Raw genomic sequence first — 12672 nt, forward strand, 5'->3', positions numbered from 1 at the left:
TCAACAGGCACGTCCTGTGATGGGTAAATGGGACTGCCACATTTGGTTGACGGGGAAACCAAACAGCCATGGCTGCTGGACTCCTAAATTCCTCTGCCTGCTGCTATGGAATGTGGGAGGATGCTGGGCTGCCCTTGGCCATCTTGGTCTGCGCATAGACTTTCTAACTGGTTTGTATCAGTTTGTGAGAGGGGGAGTGCTTTCACACACCTACTGCAGGTACTGGAGGTGTCTCTGGTCAGTTGAAGCAATATTGCTCCGTTGAAGCAATATGACTATGGACTATTGTAGAGTATTAGGAAGCTCTGTGTTGCTCAGATTAAGCTTGAAAACCTCTTAGAGAAGCTGCCTGTACAGAGAATCATAGAGTTGAAAGGAATATCCAGGGTCATCTAGTACAACCCCTTGCACACGGCAGGAAATTTACAACTGCCTCCCCCCACACACACCCCTAGGGACCACTGCTCCATGCTGAAAAGATGGCAAAAAAACCCTCCAGGATCCCTAGCCAAACTGGCCTGAATTGCTTCTTGACCCCAAAGTGGCAAATGGCATTTCTCTGAGTGTGTCAGAAAGGGCAACTATAACTAAGCACTGATGCAGCCCTTGCTGCCTTCTGGTCTCTGTTTAAAAACCTCCAAAGAGGGGGAGCCCACCACCTCATGAGGAAACTTCCACTGAGGAACCGCTCTGTCGGAAAGTTCTTCCTAAAGTTTAGCCAAAAGCTCTTTTGATTTGATTTCAACTGACTGGTTCTTGTTTGCCCTTCTGGGGCCACAGAAAACAAGTCCACACCACCCTCTAGAATGATGTGACAGCCCTTTGAGTACTCTCAATACCACCATATCACCTCTCAGTCATCTCCTCTCCAGGCCTTCGCCCTTTCCTCTTAGAACTTGGTCTCCAGACCCCTCACCATCTTCATTGCTCTCCTCTGGACATGTTCCAACTTCTCTGTATCCTTCTTAAACTGTGCTGCCCAAAACTGAACGCAACTAGAGCCATTGCTTTGCAAACAAAAACACACAGATCTTTTAATCTCTCCCCATCAAGATGAGTGGAATTGGGATAAGTGGACCGGAGAGGGTGGCCCTGAGTCCAAAGCGGAGGCTTCCCTGCTGCTGATGGAGGAACACCAGCCGCACTGCGAGGATCCGGACTTTGTGGTATGTCTGTTTGTATTTTTACTTGGGGGGGGGGGAGAGACTAGTGGGAGGTGCTGCTCCTTGATCCTGTCACTCCAGTGCTGTAGAGGCTGGCAGAAGTGCCCATGGGAGACCAGGCAGGCAAATGCTGGGGGAAAGAATCTTTGGCCAGAACGAGGTGCGTTGGGCTGTCTGCAGTTGAAGATCGGGGCCAGCAGTTATGGCATCTGACAGCAAATGGAAGCAGCCATGGAAGTGGCTGGAACAGTGACCCCCCCCCCTTACTCCTCGCAAGCTCCCCTGCCAAGCCTCTATGCTGTGTAGATCTGCTCTACCACCTGCTCAGCGTTCCAGAGATCAACGAGAGCTGTGTTTTGCAGGAGTCTTTCTCAAGCGAAGTGAGCCTCCCTGCGATGTGATTGCTGAGTTCTTTCCACTGGCAGTGGCTTGCTTGAAGGCCAGAGAGAGACCAGCCGTGGAGTTGCAGAGAACTGGGTTTCTGGCTCCTGGGTGTAGGCCCAGAACTGTATAGTCGTCCATCTCTCTTGCCTGCCTGGAGGGCCAAAAGAGACGACCCAGGGGTGCTTGCTATGCTCCCCCCACTCAGCATCTGTGGTCATTCCTCTGCCTCTTCTGCTTGTTCCCCCCCCCCCCCCCCCCCAGATGGATGCTGACTATGACCCCACTCAGCAGCCTGTTTCTTCTAAAAAGAAGCGGAGGCTGGAGGCCCCCCTGCTAGGCAAGAAGAAGTGCCGGTCGCAGTTTGCAGAAGCCCTCCAGAAAGAGAAAAAACCCTTTGACCCGGGTAAGACCCTTTGTTGTACTGAGTTGATGGCAAATGGCGATGAAAAAGGCCAGTGCTACGCCGGGGATGATTAAGAACGGGACTGAAAACAAATCAGCCAGTATCATAACGCCCCTGGATCACTCTGTGGTGCAGCCTCATTGGGAATACTGTGCACAGTTCTGGTCAATGAATCCAAAAAAGTTATTGCAACATCAGAAAAGGGCAACTAGCATGATGAAGGGGGTGGGACACCTTCCCTGTGAGGAAAGAGCAAAGTGCTTACGGCTCTTTAGCTTGGAGAAGCTAATTGAAGGGTGACAGGGTAGAGGTTTGCAAAATTATGCATGAGATGAAGGTAGAAAGAGAAGTACTTTTCTCCCTTTCTCACAAGACAAGAACTCCTGGGCACTCCATAAAATGGCTGAGCAGTCGGCTGAGAGCAGAGAGAAGGAAGTCCTTCTTCACCCAAAGGGTGATTAACGTGTGGAATTCACTGCCGCAGGAGGAGGTGGTGGCTACAAGCATAGCCAGCTTTGGATAAAAATATGGAGCAGAGGTCTATCAGTGGCTATTAGCCACAGTGTGTGTGTATTTTGGCCACTGTGTGACACAGAGTGTTGGACTGGATGGGCCATTGGCCTGATGCAGCATGGCTTCTCTTATGTTCTTGTGTGACACAGAGTGTTGGACTGGATGGGCCATTGGCCTGATCCAACATGGCTTCTCTTATGTTCTTATGTGACACAGAGTGTTGGACTGGATGGGCCATTGGCCTGATCCAACATGGCTTCTCTTATGTTCTTATGTGACACAGAGTGTTGGACTTGATGGGCCACTGGCCTGATCCAACATGGCTTCCCTTATGTTCTTGTGTGACACAGAGTGTTGGACTGGATGGGCCATTGGCCTGATGCAGCATGGCTTCTCTTATGTTCTTGTGTGACACAGAGTGTTGGACTGGATGGGCCATTGGCCTGATCCAACATGGCTTCTCTTATGTTCTTATGTGACACAGAGTGTTGGACTGGATGGGCCATTGGCCTGATCCAACATGGCTTCTCTTATGTTCTTATGTGACTCAGAGTGTTGGACTGGAGGGGCTACTGGCCTGATCCAACATGGCTTCTCTTATGTTCTTATGGAGGCTAAAAATCAGTAAGCTAGCTCCCGCTAACTCAGCTGAGAGGGAACACTGCATGGGAGTCATTGTAAGACTGCTGTGGCTGGACACTGGACACACATTCCTTCTTCTGAGATGCAAAATCCAGCCTTCACAGCTGCCTGCTCTCTGGTGTCATGAAGGCTGGCCCTTTCACATTTGGGTGAAATGGCCGTGGCCTCTCGACCCTCTTCTAGCTCTCCAGCTTCAAGAAACAGGAGGTGAGCAGACTGTGCGGTGCCTCCAGCCGTGTAGACCCGCTAGAGGAGCCATGATCATCTTCTGAGTTGAAAGGACTAAGCTCAGCCATGGGTGTGTGGCTGGCAGGGCAGAGCTTCAGCGTTTGGGTCGCTTGAAGGGGCTGAGGGGCCGCTGGAGGGAACAGCACAGCCTCCGCGCTCTGATGAAAGCCACTCCTTGGACTGTTTTTGTTCCTGCAGCCAGCGAGACGTTTGAGCAATACCTGGACGAGTTCTACCGCCTCGACTACGAGGATCTGATCGGGGACCTGCCGTGTCGCTTCAAGTACCGCAGCGTGGTTCCCTGCGGCTACGGCCTCTCCACAGAAGAGGTAGCCGTTTCGGAGGGGGCGGGGGGAGTGTCCGACGCCCTCCGTACTTGAGCAGTGTCTGGAGCACAAAGTCTCACACAACTTTCTCCCCCCCCCCCCCCAAGATCTTGGCCGCTGACGACAAGGAGCTGAACCGCTGGTGTTCTCTGCGGAAGACTTGCATGTTCAGGTGAGGGAAGGAGGGGGAAGCGGTGCTGCGGACAGTGGCTGCAATGGCCACTGGTGGCTGGAGCTCCTAGAAGACTGGGGGCACTCCTGGGCATGAGTGGAGGGTGGCGTGAGGGTGAGGACTCCAGGGCACCACAAGCATCAGAGCTCCCACCTGGTTTTGCAAAGCATTCAAGGTGTCTCTTGGGCTAGAATTAGTGACCATGAGTGGGTTATGAAGGAAAGCGTAAGAAGCAGTGTGTGTCCGGATCAGGCTCGTAGCTGCAGGGGGGCCTGGGAGGGGCCAGGCCCACCCTTTCCACTCCCCCTCCCAACAATATGGCCCCTGCATTGGAGGGCCCCCAATCCGTCCCCTTTGCTCACTGCCGCTCTGAACAAGGAGTAGCGTTGCTGCTGGTCTTCTCGCTTTTTTCTCTCCCCTTCCCTAACACACCTTGCAGAGCAAAGTTTGGGTGGGGGGGGGTGGAGAGTCAAGAGGTCTCTGTCTCTGAGAGAGGGGCACAGAAGAAAGGGGTGGGGGGAGCAGAGCTGCTGTGCCTGCCCAGGCGTGAGGGTGGTGGGTTAGCTTGTGGGACTCAAGGCAGCTTGCCGTGCTGAGAGCCCAGGGCTGCCAAAACGGGTGGGCCCCCAGCCCCCTCCCCCCCAAACAACAACTCCTGCTGTGGGCCCCACCAAACCTGAAGTCCTGGCTACGGCCCTAGTCCGGATGGGCAGAGGACTGGCCCTATGGTCACCTAATAGGCAGGCCGACTTTTGGTTTAGGTGTGATCTTAAGTCGTGTGCTAAGGACTGGTGGAGACCATCTGGAGACCTGTCTGTAGCAGCAGAAAAGAGCAGGAGTCTGGCAACACCTTCAAGTCTGACGAAATGTGGGGCAGGGGAGGAGCTTTTGTGCCCTCTGACTTTGGGAGCGGTGACGCATGGAAGCTTGTACCACAGTCGCCACAAATGTTGTTCTTGGGTGCTACTAGATTCTTGCTCTTCAACTAGTTTAGGTTGGCGTTTTGGTGTCTGTGCATGTTTCAGTTTAAAAACCCAATCAAACTGGGTGATGGGTCTTCCTCGTGGGGGGTGGAATTAATAAACCCAGCCATTTGTGGTAGGTGATCAATAGCGTATGAAATTCTCACAAGGTGGGTGGGGGGTGGCTCCAGGAGGTAGGGGGTCAGCCAAAGAGCCCCTTTTTTGGGTAGGTGGCAGGCTGCCTGACTCCCCTCATGCCATTTCGCCCTGTGCCGGTTAGCCCTTGGACAGCAGAAACCACTGCAGAGGCCTGCACCCCAGGGAGGCACACAGCGCTGCACCGCACCCCAGGGAGGCTGACATCTTACCTGTTTTCCAAATCCTCCAGTGGTTGTTTCAAGGTTGTTTCAGTGGCCTAGGACCTGCCTGCCTTAGGGACCGTCTCTCCCCACACGTTCCCCAGTTGGGTATTTAGATCTGGATTTCAAAATCTATTCGCAATCCCTGGGCCGAGGGAGGCCAAACTAAAGCCCACTAGAGAGAGAGCCTTCTCAGTTGCACTGCCGGAGGAAGGGAGGGCCTTGCGGGACCTTGCGCAGTTCCGCAGGGCCTGCGAGACCGCTCTCTTCCAGTTGGCGTTTAACTGACGCTGAGCCTGTACTGTAGGGAAATGGAAGAAATCCTGTCGCCATTGAAATGATACAACATCAAAAAGGCTGGCACCAAATCATTTTTGACTGTTTTAATGATTGAGTGTGAAATTGTATAATACTGTATGGATTTGAATTGTTTGTTGTGGTTTTATGCTGTGAGCCGCCCTGAGCCTGCCTCGGCGGGGAGGCTGGGGTAGAAATCCGATGAAGTGTCAAGGTAGGAACCCTCGCTGGGCCGTGGCCTTCTCCATTTCCTGACATGAGAGGCAGATGCTCAGGAGAGACAGGGCGGCCCCCGAGCCTCTTGAGAGGAGCCGTGACTCAGTGGGAGGGTTCTGCTTGGCACGCCGGAAGGGGCCAGGTTCCGTCTCCAGCGGCATGGGTCAGGCCATAGGTGAGGCGATCTGGAGAGCTGTTGCTATCTGAGGAGATGATGCCGGCCCAGGTGGGCCAAGGCTCTGATGGACTAGAAAGCCGTGTCACGTGCTCATGCAGGTGTGCTAAGCACTAACAACGGATTGGAAGAATATGACATTTTAAAAACTCGGGAGTAAAACTTACAAAATGTGCTTTGAGCGCTCTCACCCCGCCCCACCCCACCCGGACTACTTTAGGTAAATAATTGAAAATTTTAAAGGATAACTTGATCGAGGGAATTATTCAGTGTCCGTTGGTAGTGCCTTTTTTTGATTCAGGCAAAATAGATTACTGAGAAGACCAACATGAACCACTAATCTTTTTAATCCAGTGTAAGCGTAATGAATTTGAAGCAGGTGCACGCTGAAAGACAAATGGCGTGTCTCGCAGTAAGTAGAAAAGAGCCCAGTTGCCTCTTAAAGGCTGACAAATTTTGTGGCCAGGCATGAGCTTTTGTGAGTCACTGCTGCCTTTTTCTGATACCTCGCTTTTTCTGAGTAGCCATTTTTTTTTAGACCGTGTTAGACTAGCGCAGGGGTGGGGAACCTTTTTTCTGCCACGGGCCGTATGGATATTTATAACATCATTTGTAGGCCATAAAAAATGATCAACTTAAAAAAACAGTGCTCCGCCGAGGGAGAATGATTCAGGCCAGCAAAATTAATGCAAATAATTGTTTTTCTATTTGAAGTCATGCGGGGAGAGCCTAATCTGGCGTGCGCGCACACACACGGCCCGCCACCCTATGCAAATGCATAGGTCCAGGGCTTTTTTGTTGAAAAAGCCCAGCAAGAACTCAGTAGCATATTAGATCACATCCCCTAATATTAGCATATTAGGCCACACCCTCTGGGATAATCAAGTGCAAACTGAAATGTGACAGTAACTTTTCCAGGCCCTGCAGCAATTCTGACCGGCCAGCCAGGCCCCAGGGAGGCTGCCGCACAGTACATCTGGGCCCTGTGATCCCTGCCTGGCCGTGGGGAGGCTGCTGCACAGCGCGGCTGGGCCCCCCGATCCTTGCTGGCCAGCCAGGCCCCAGGGAGGTTGCCGCTCAGTACATCTGGGCCCCGTGATCCCTGCCTGGCCCTGGGGAGGCTGCTGCACAGCGTGGCTGGGCCCCATGATCCTCGCTGGCCAGCCAGGCCCCAGGGAGGCTACCACATGGCTCAGTTCGGCCCAGCAATCCCGAAGAGCCACGCCAAGTGACCTCGGCCCTCGGGATGGAGGTTCCCCACCCCTGGACTAACATGAGTAGCCATGTTAGTCTAACACGGCTGGTTAGTCTAACATGGCTAGTGAGTAACACTATCTTGATCCATCTTCATGGTGTGTCTCACAATTACTACATGATGTAGCTTGATGTAGTATATCGACAACATAGTCCAAGAGAGAATCTGGATTATTTAATTGTAGCTCAACAAAGACGACATTGTGATTTTGCTCACTTGCTGTCAAATTGGGAGAAGACTTTCTCGGGGTCTCTGAGCTTGGCCTCCTCGAGCCCCTTGCGTCAGTCCTCTCCCTATCCCTCCCCAAAAGCTGTGGGGTCTGTGTTGGGGTCTTCAGCCACGCTCAGGAGTTCCTGACCAGGGTGTCTGGTTTCCACGCAGGTCTGAGAAGGAGGAGCTGCATGACCAGAGGGCCTACGAGCAGAAAGGCCAGAACACCTGGAAGAAGCAGCAGATTCTGAAATCCCTTTGGGCCGAGTATGTATCCTGGAGGACTGCGCAGTGTGAGCGCTCAGGGCCCCAGAAAAGGAAGGGGGGGGGGTTCCAAAGGAATCTAGTTATTTACCCTTTGCCCCAAGTCCTGCTCCTACCCTGTCAGCATAACGCATCCCAGATGGATTGCAAAGGCAGACCGCAAAGCCAGCGGTGTCTTTTGTAGTGTGGCTGTTTAATGCGGTCCATAATGGGTGAGTGAGTCAAGCCACAGAGGGAGAGGGGAGGGGAAACAAGGGTTGGAAACTCATCAGACAGCCCCCTGCCCTCCAGAGGAGGTGCTGAAGCCTCCTTCCTTGGCACCAGTTTCAGAAAAGACCCTTCCCCTCGCTAGCTGCTTCCCCTCCAGTGCCGTTTGCACTGCCCCATGTTGCTAGCTCCTTAATGCTTGCCTGCCCAAGGGGAGGTCCTTGGTGCAGAAGGCGGCAGACAAATTCAACTGCTGCCTTCCCTTGCGGTTGTATCCCATTCCGTTTGTGGCTCTTAAAAGATCTGTCTGCTTCGTCTCTGCAGCACGGGAGAAGCGGAGAGCATCGAGGCACCTCCAGGCAAGAAAGGGAGGAAGAAGCAGAAGACGGAGCATCGGGAGCCGCCTTCTGAAGACTTGTCCCCCATCAAGAAGGAGGCTCTCCAGCAAGCGAGTGGAGCTGCCGGGACGGCTCTGGCTGCAGGTGCGGGCAAGGCAGCCCCAGCGGCTTCCTCGACGGCCCCCCGTCCCAGGCGAAGAGGAGGCAGGAAGAAGAAGGGGCTGCTGCTGGGCGCAAAGGTGTGGGTTGGGGGCTCCCAGTTCAGCGGCCACCGGCTCCAGGCCTATGGTCTCAATCCCAAGCGCCTGCGCTACCGCCAGCTGCTCCGGGAGAGGCAGAGGAAAAAGCAGAAGCAGCCCGGAAAGGCCAGTGGGGCTAAGTAACCCCCGGAGAACTGTTCTGCCAGCCCTGGAACCCAAGCGGGAGGCAGCTGGTGCTCCCCAGAGATGCTCTCTCCTGCTTCCTGTGCTCCGCGGTCAGTGGAGGCCTTGCTGCTCAGAGAACTCCCTCTGGTCTCCTGCCACGTCTGCATTGGGGTTTGGCCATTTGCATCTGGTTTCAAGAGAAAGGGAGCATCTGCCCTGCTGTGGCCCAGAGAGCACTTAGGGCACAAGAATGGCTTTGAGAGAGGGGGGGGAGCCAATCCACACCAAGAGCCTCCCTACTGTCTCCTGTTTTTTCCGGCCCTTATCGATGGAAGTGCGGCTGTTGCAGAATTGGGTTTCTTGAACTGGCCACCAACCATTCTGGCACCCTCCAGTGGACTGCTTGCCCACACACTCACACCTGCCAAAAGTGCACCTTCTGCCCAAGAAAACCATGTCCCATTCCAGACTTGGCTTCAGTGTGCGGCTCAAAAAACCTGCACCGTGGGGCCAGTTGTGAACATGTGCAAACGTTTCTGCAAATGCAGGGGGGGTCCCGAAAAGGGGGCGGAAGCTGAAAATCTGTTTCTGCACACAGAGGACATTTGAGCAGCATTGGAGGCTGTTAGTGCATCTTGTTCTGTTTTAAATCTGTTTTTTAGATTGTATGTTTTAATGTCTGTGCTATTTTCCTATATGGTTGTAACTGCCCCGAGCCCATTTGTGGGAGAGGGCAGGCGATAAGTCTAATGAAGTCAATAAAAAATAAATGAAACGGTGCCTCCCCAGCAGCCTCTTGCAGGGTGGGTTGCAGGACAAAGCCCCGGGGATGCCTTGCTGGAGGACAGAAGCCTTGAGCCCCCCCACCTCCCTCCTGCTTCTGGCCAGGCCTGCTGCTGAGCTGAGCAACCCCAGCCCCTGATTCCTGACTGCCCTTTCCACTCCAGCCTCCCCCCAGATCAGCTGGTCCATGAGGGTAGGAAAGTAGGGGAGGGACGGTGGCTCAGTGGTAGAGCATCTGCCTGGTAGCAGAAGGTCCCCGGTTCAATCCCCGGCATCTCCAACTAAAAAGGGTCCAGGCAAATAGGTGTGGAAAACCTCAACTTGAGACCCTGGAGAGCCGCTGCCAGTCTGAGAAGACAAGACTGACTTTGATGGACCGAGGGTCTGATTCAGTATAAGGCAGCTTCATATGTTCATATGTTCGGGGAGGGACAGTGGCTCAGTGGTAGAGCATCTGCTTGGGAAGCAGAAGGTCCCAGGTTCAGTCCCTGGCATCTCCAAAAAAGGGTCCAGGCAAATAGGTGTGAGAAACCTCAGCTTGAGACCCTGGAGAGCCGCTGCCAGTCTGAGGAGACAATGCTGGCTTGGATGGACTGAGGGGGGTCTGATTCAGTAGAAGGCAGTTTCATGTGTTCATATTCTTTAGGGGAGGGATGGTGGCAAGACTGACTTCGATGGGCCGAGGGTCTGATTCAGTAGAAGGCATGTTCATATATACTATTCATAATTCTAAAGGAAGGGACGGTGGCTCAGTGCTGGAGCATCTGCTTGGGAAGCAGAAGGTCCCAGGTTCAATCCCCGGCATCTCCAAAAAAGGGTCCAGGCAAATAGGTGTGAAAAACCTCCGCTTGAGACCCTGGAGAGCCGCTGCCAGTCGGAGTAGACAAGACTGCCTTTGCTGGACATAAGTATAAGGCAGCAGCTTCATATGTCTGTGGGGGGGGGGGAGGGTTGGGAAGCAGCTGCTGGGGGGGGATCAAGAAGGTCCATGGGGAGGTTGGAGGAGGGGGGCCAGCAAGGGGGCAGTCGGAAAGGGACCAGCTGGATGGACCAAAATCTCTGGCTTCTCCCCCCGCCCCCCACCTTGTACAAACGGTTCCGTTTTAGTAACCCATTTCTAGTGACAGCCAGACAGGAAGCAGCGTTCCTCGCCTACGTGTGACACGAGTGGAGAGACTGGTGCCCCCCCCACACCAGTGTTCCCTCTAGGCTGAAGTTAGCATGAGGCAGCTCACAGGTTTTTAGCCTCCAGCTCACACCTTTTTGTCTCAGGAAGGATGACTCCCCCCCCCCAGAGCGCACTAGCATATGCAGCAGCTCACAACTTTTAATGGCAGCAGCTCACAAAGTAGAATTTTTGCTCCCAAGACTCTGCAGCTTCGAGGGAGCATTACCCTCCCCCCCTCTGGCCTCCTGGAGGATGTGGGGCAGCGGCTCCCACCCTTCCATCTGCCCCCTGGCTGGCCGGCAGAGGTCCTGAGCGGCTTTAGAGAGGTGAAATAAGGCTGAGAGGCTTAAGGCACCGAAGCAGCAGCCGCCTTTGGCTTCGGCCGTCAGACCGGAGGACACCTTTGGCTCTCCGGGAGCCTGTGCCCCAGAAGTCCCCCCATTTCCCACAGGGAACCGCTTGGAGACATGAAATCTTTCGGGCTGCCCTTTGCCGCCTGGAGGCACCGCTCCTGGCTCGTGGCCGCCCTCTTGCTCCTGCTGCTGCTGCTGCTCAGGCACCTGACCAGACAGTGAGTACTTGGGAGTCTGGGAGTGCTTGGTGGGCTCCGCGCAGGCCGCCATTGCGAGGAAGGCCTCGTCTCCACAGGCCTCCAGCTCCATTCGGAGGCAGTTCCCGAACGCCGCCTCTGGAAGTCGAGGCTGGGCAGAACTGCCACTCGTGAGGCTGCAGCCGCTCCAGAACGGGACGAGGAGGTGGGGAAGAGGGCTTGCTGGGTTCAAGCCTGCTGGTGGGAAGTACCGTCAAGTGGCAGTCGGCCTGCGGTTTTCAGGGCAAGAGGTGTTCCGAGGGGGCTGCCTCTGCACAGCAGCCGGGGGCTTCCTTGGCAGGCCTGACCATGGCTGAGCCTGCTCGCCTTCTAGATCCAGCGAAATCAGGGCACCCTGGGCCATCCAGGGCTGGGCTCTGCTCCTTGCAGGGGTTGGGCAAGGTCTGCTGCAAAGGGCTTGATACCTATACGGGGGAAAGTGGGCAAGCACCAACCGTTTCCAACTCGGCGGTGACGTCGCATCATGACGTTCCCTTGGCACACTTTTGAAGGGTGGTCTGCCATTGCCTTCCCCACTCATCTACACTTTCCCCCCAGCAAGCTGGGGACTCATTTTACCGACCTCGGAAGAAGATGATATTGGATTTATATCCCACCCTCCACTCCAAAGAGTCTCAGTGCGGCTCACAATCTCCTTTCCCTTCCTCCCCCACACCCTGTGAGGTAGATGAAGATATTGGATTTATATCCCGCCCTCCACTCCAAAGAGTCTCAGAGCGGCTCACAATCTCCTTTCCCTTCCTCCCCCACAACAGACACCCTGTGAGGTGGGTGGGGCTGAGAGGGCTCTCACAGCAGCTGCCCTTTCAAGGACAGAGTCTCAGAGCGGCTCACAATCTCCTTTCCCTTCCTCCCCCACAACAGACACCCTGTGAGGTGGGTGGGGCTGAGAGGGCTCTCACAGCAGCTGCCCTTTCAAGGACAGAGTCTCAGAGCAGCTCACAGTCTCCTTTCCCTTCTTCCCCCACAAGAGACACCCTGTGAGGTGGGTGGGGCTGAGAGGGCTCTCACAGCAGCTGCGCTTTCAAGGACAGAGTCTCAGATCGGCTCACAATCTCCTTTCCCTTCCTCCCTCCACAACAGACACCCTGTGAGGTGGGTGGGGCTGAGAGGGCTCTCACAGCAGCTGCCCTTTCAAGGACAACTCCTGCCAGAGCTATGGCTGACCCAAGGCCATGCTAGCAGGTGCAAGTGGAGGAGTGGGGAATCAACCCAGTTCTCCCAGATAAGAGTCCGCACACTTCACCACTACACCAAACTGGCTGAGTCAACCTTGAGCTGCCTACCTGAACCCAGCTTCCACGGGGATCGAATTCAGGTCGTGTCGTGAGCAGAGAGTTTGCTTGCAGCACTGCAGCTTACCACTCTGTGCCATGGGGCTCTTGCCACACCTATAGGAACGCCCCACGATTGCTAGCACAAAAGTCCCCTTTCTGCAAGTGAGGTGTCCTTGCAACCCATGCAGGTGTGGGTGGGCGTGGCAGCACTGATGTCCCCACTGGCTTGTCTTTGGGGCTCATAATAGTGGTGTCTGCCATCTGCTGGCCACACTGCAGCATATCTGTGCCGTCTCTTCCTTGCCTCTTTCCGTCCTTGCAATGCTGCTGCTGGGAAACCGCAACAGAACTGCTG

At 54.6% G+C, this 12672-nt stretch overlaps 1 protein-coding gene across 1 annotated transcript in view; it reads left to right on the plus strand.

The window, feature by feature from the left end:
• KRI1 (KRI1 homolog) overlaps positions 1-9254 on the plus strand; it is a 28313-nt gene extending 19059 nt beyond the window's left edge. The window contains exons 14-19 of the mRNA XM_060236742.1: positions 1054-1166; positions 1809-1950; positions 3532-3662; positions 3767-3831; positions 7477-7572; positions 8101-9254. Of these exons, the coding sequence (XP_060092725.1) occupies positions 1054-1166; positions 1809-1950; positions 3532-3662; positions 3767-3831; positions 7477-7572; positions 8101-8497 (944 nt within the window). The 3' untranslated portion in view covers positions 8498-9254. The remainder of the gene's footprint in view (positions 1-1053; positions 1167-1808; positions 1951-3531; positions 3663-3766; positions 3832-7476; positions 7573-8100) is intronic.
• Positions 9255-12672: the final 3418 nt, after the last annotated feature.

This window comes from Heteronotia binoei, chromosome 4, assembly GCF_032191835.1.
Source record: "Heteronotia binoei isolate CCM8104 ecotype False Entrance Well chromosome 4, APGP_CSIRO_Hbin_v1, whole genome shotgun sequence".
Lineage (NCBI taxonomy): Eukaryota > Metazoa > Chordata > Lepidosauria > Squamata > Gekkonidae > Heteronotia > Heteronotia binoei.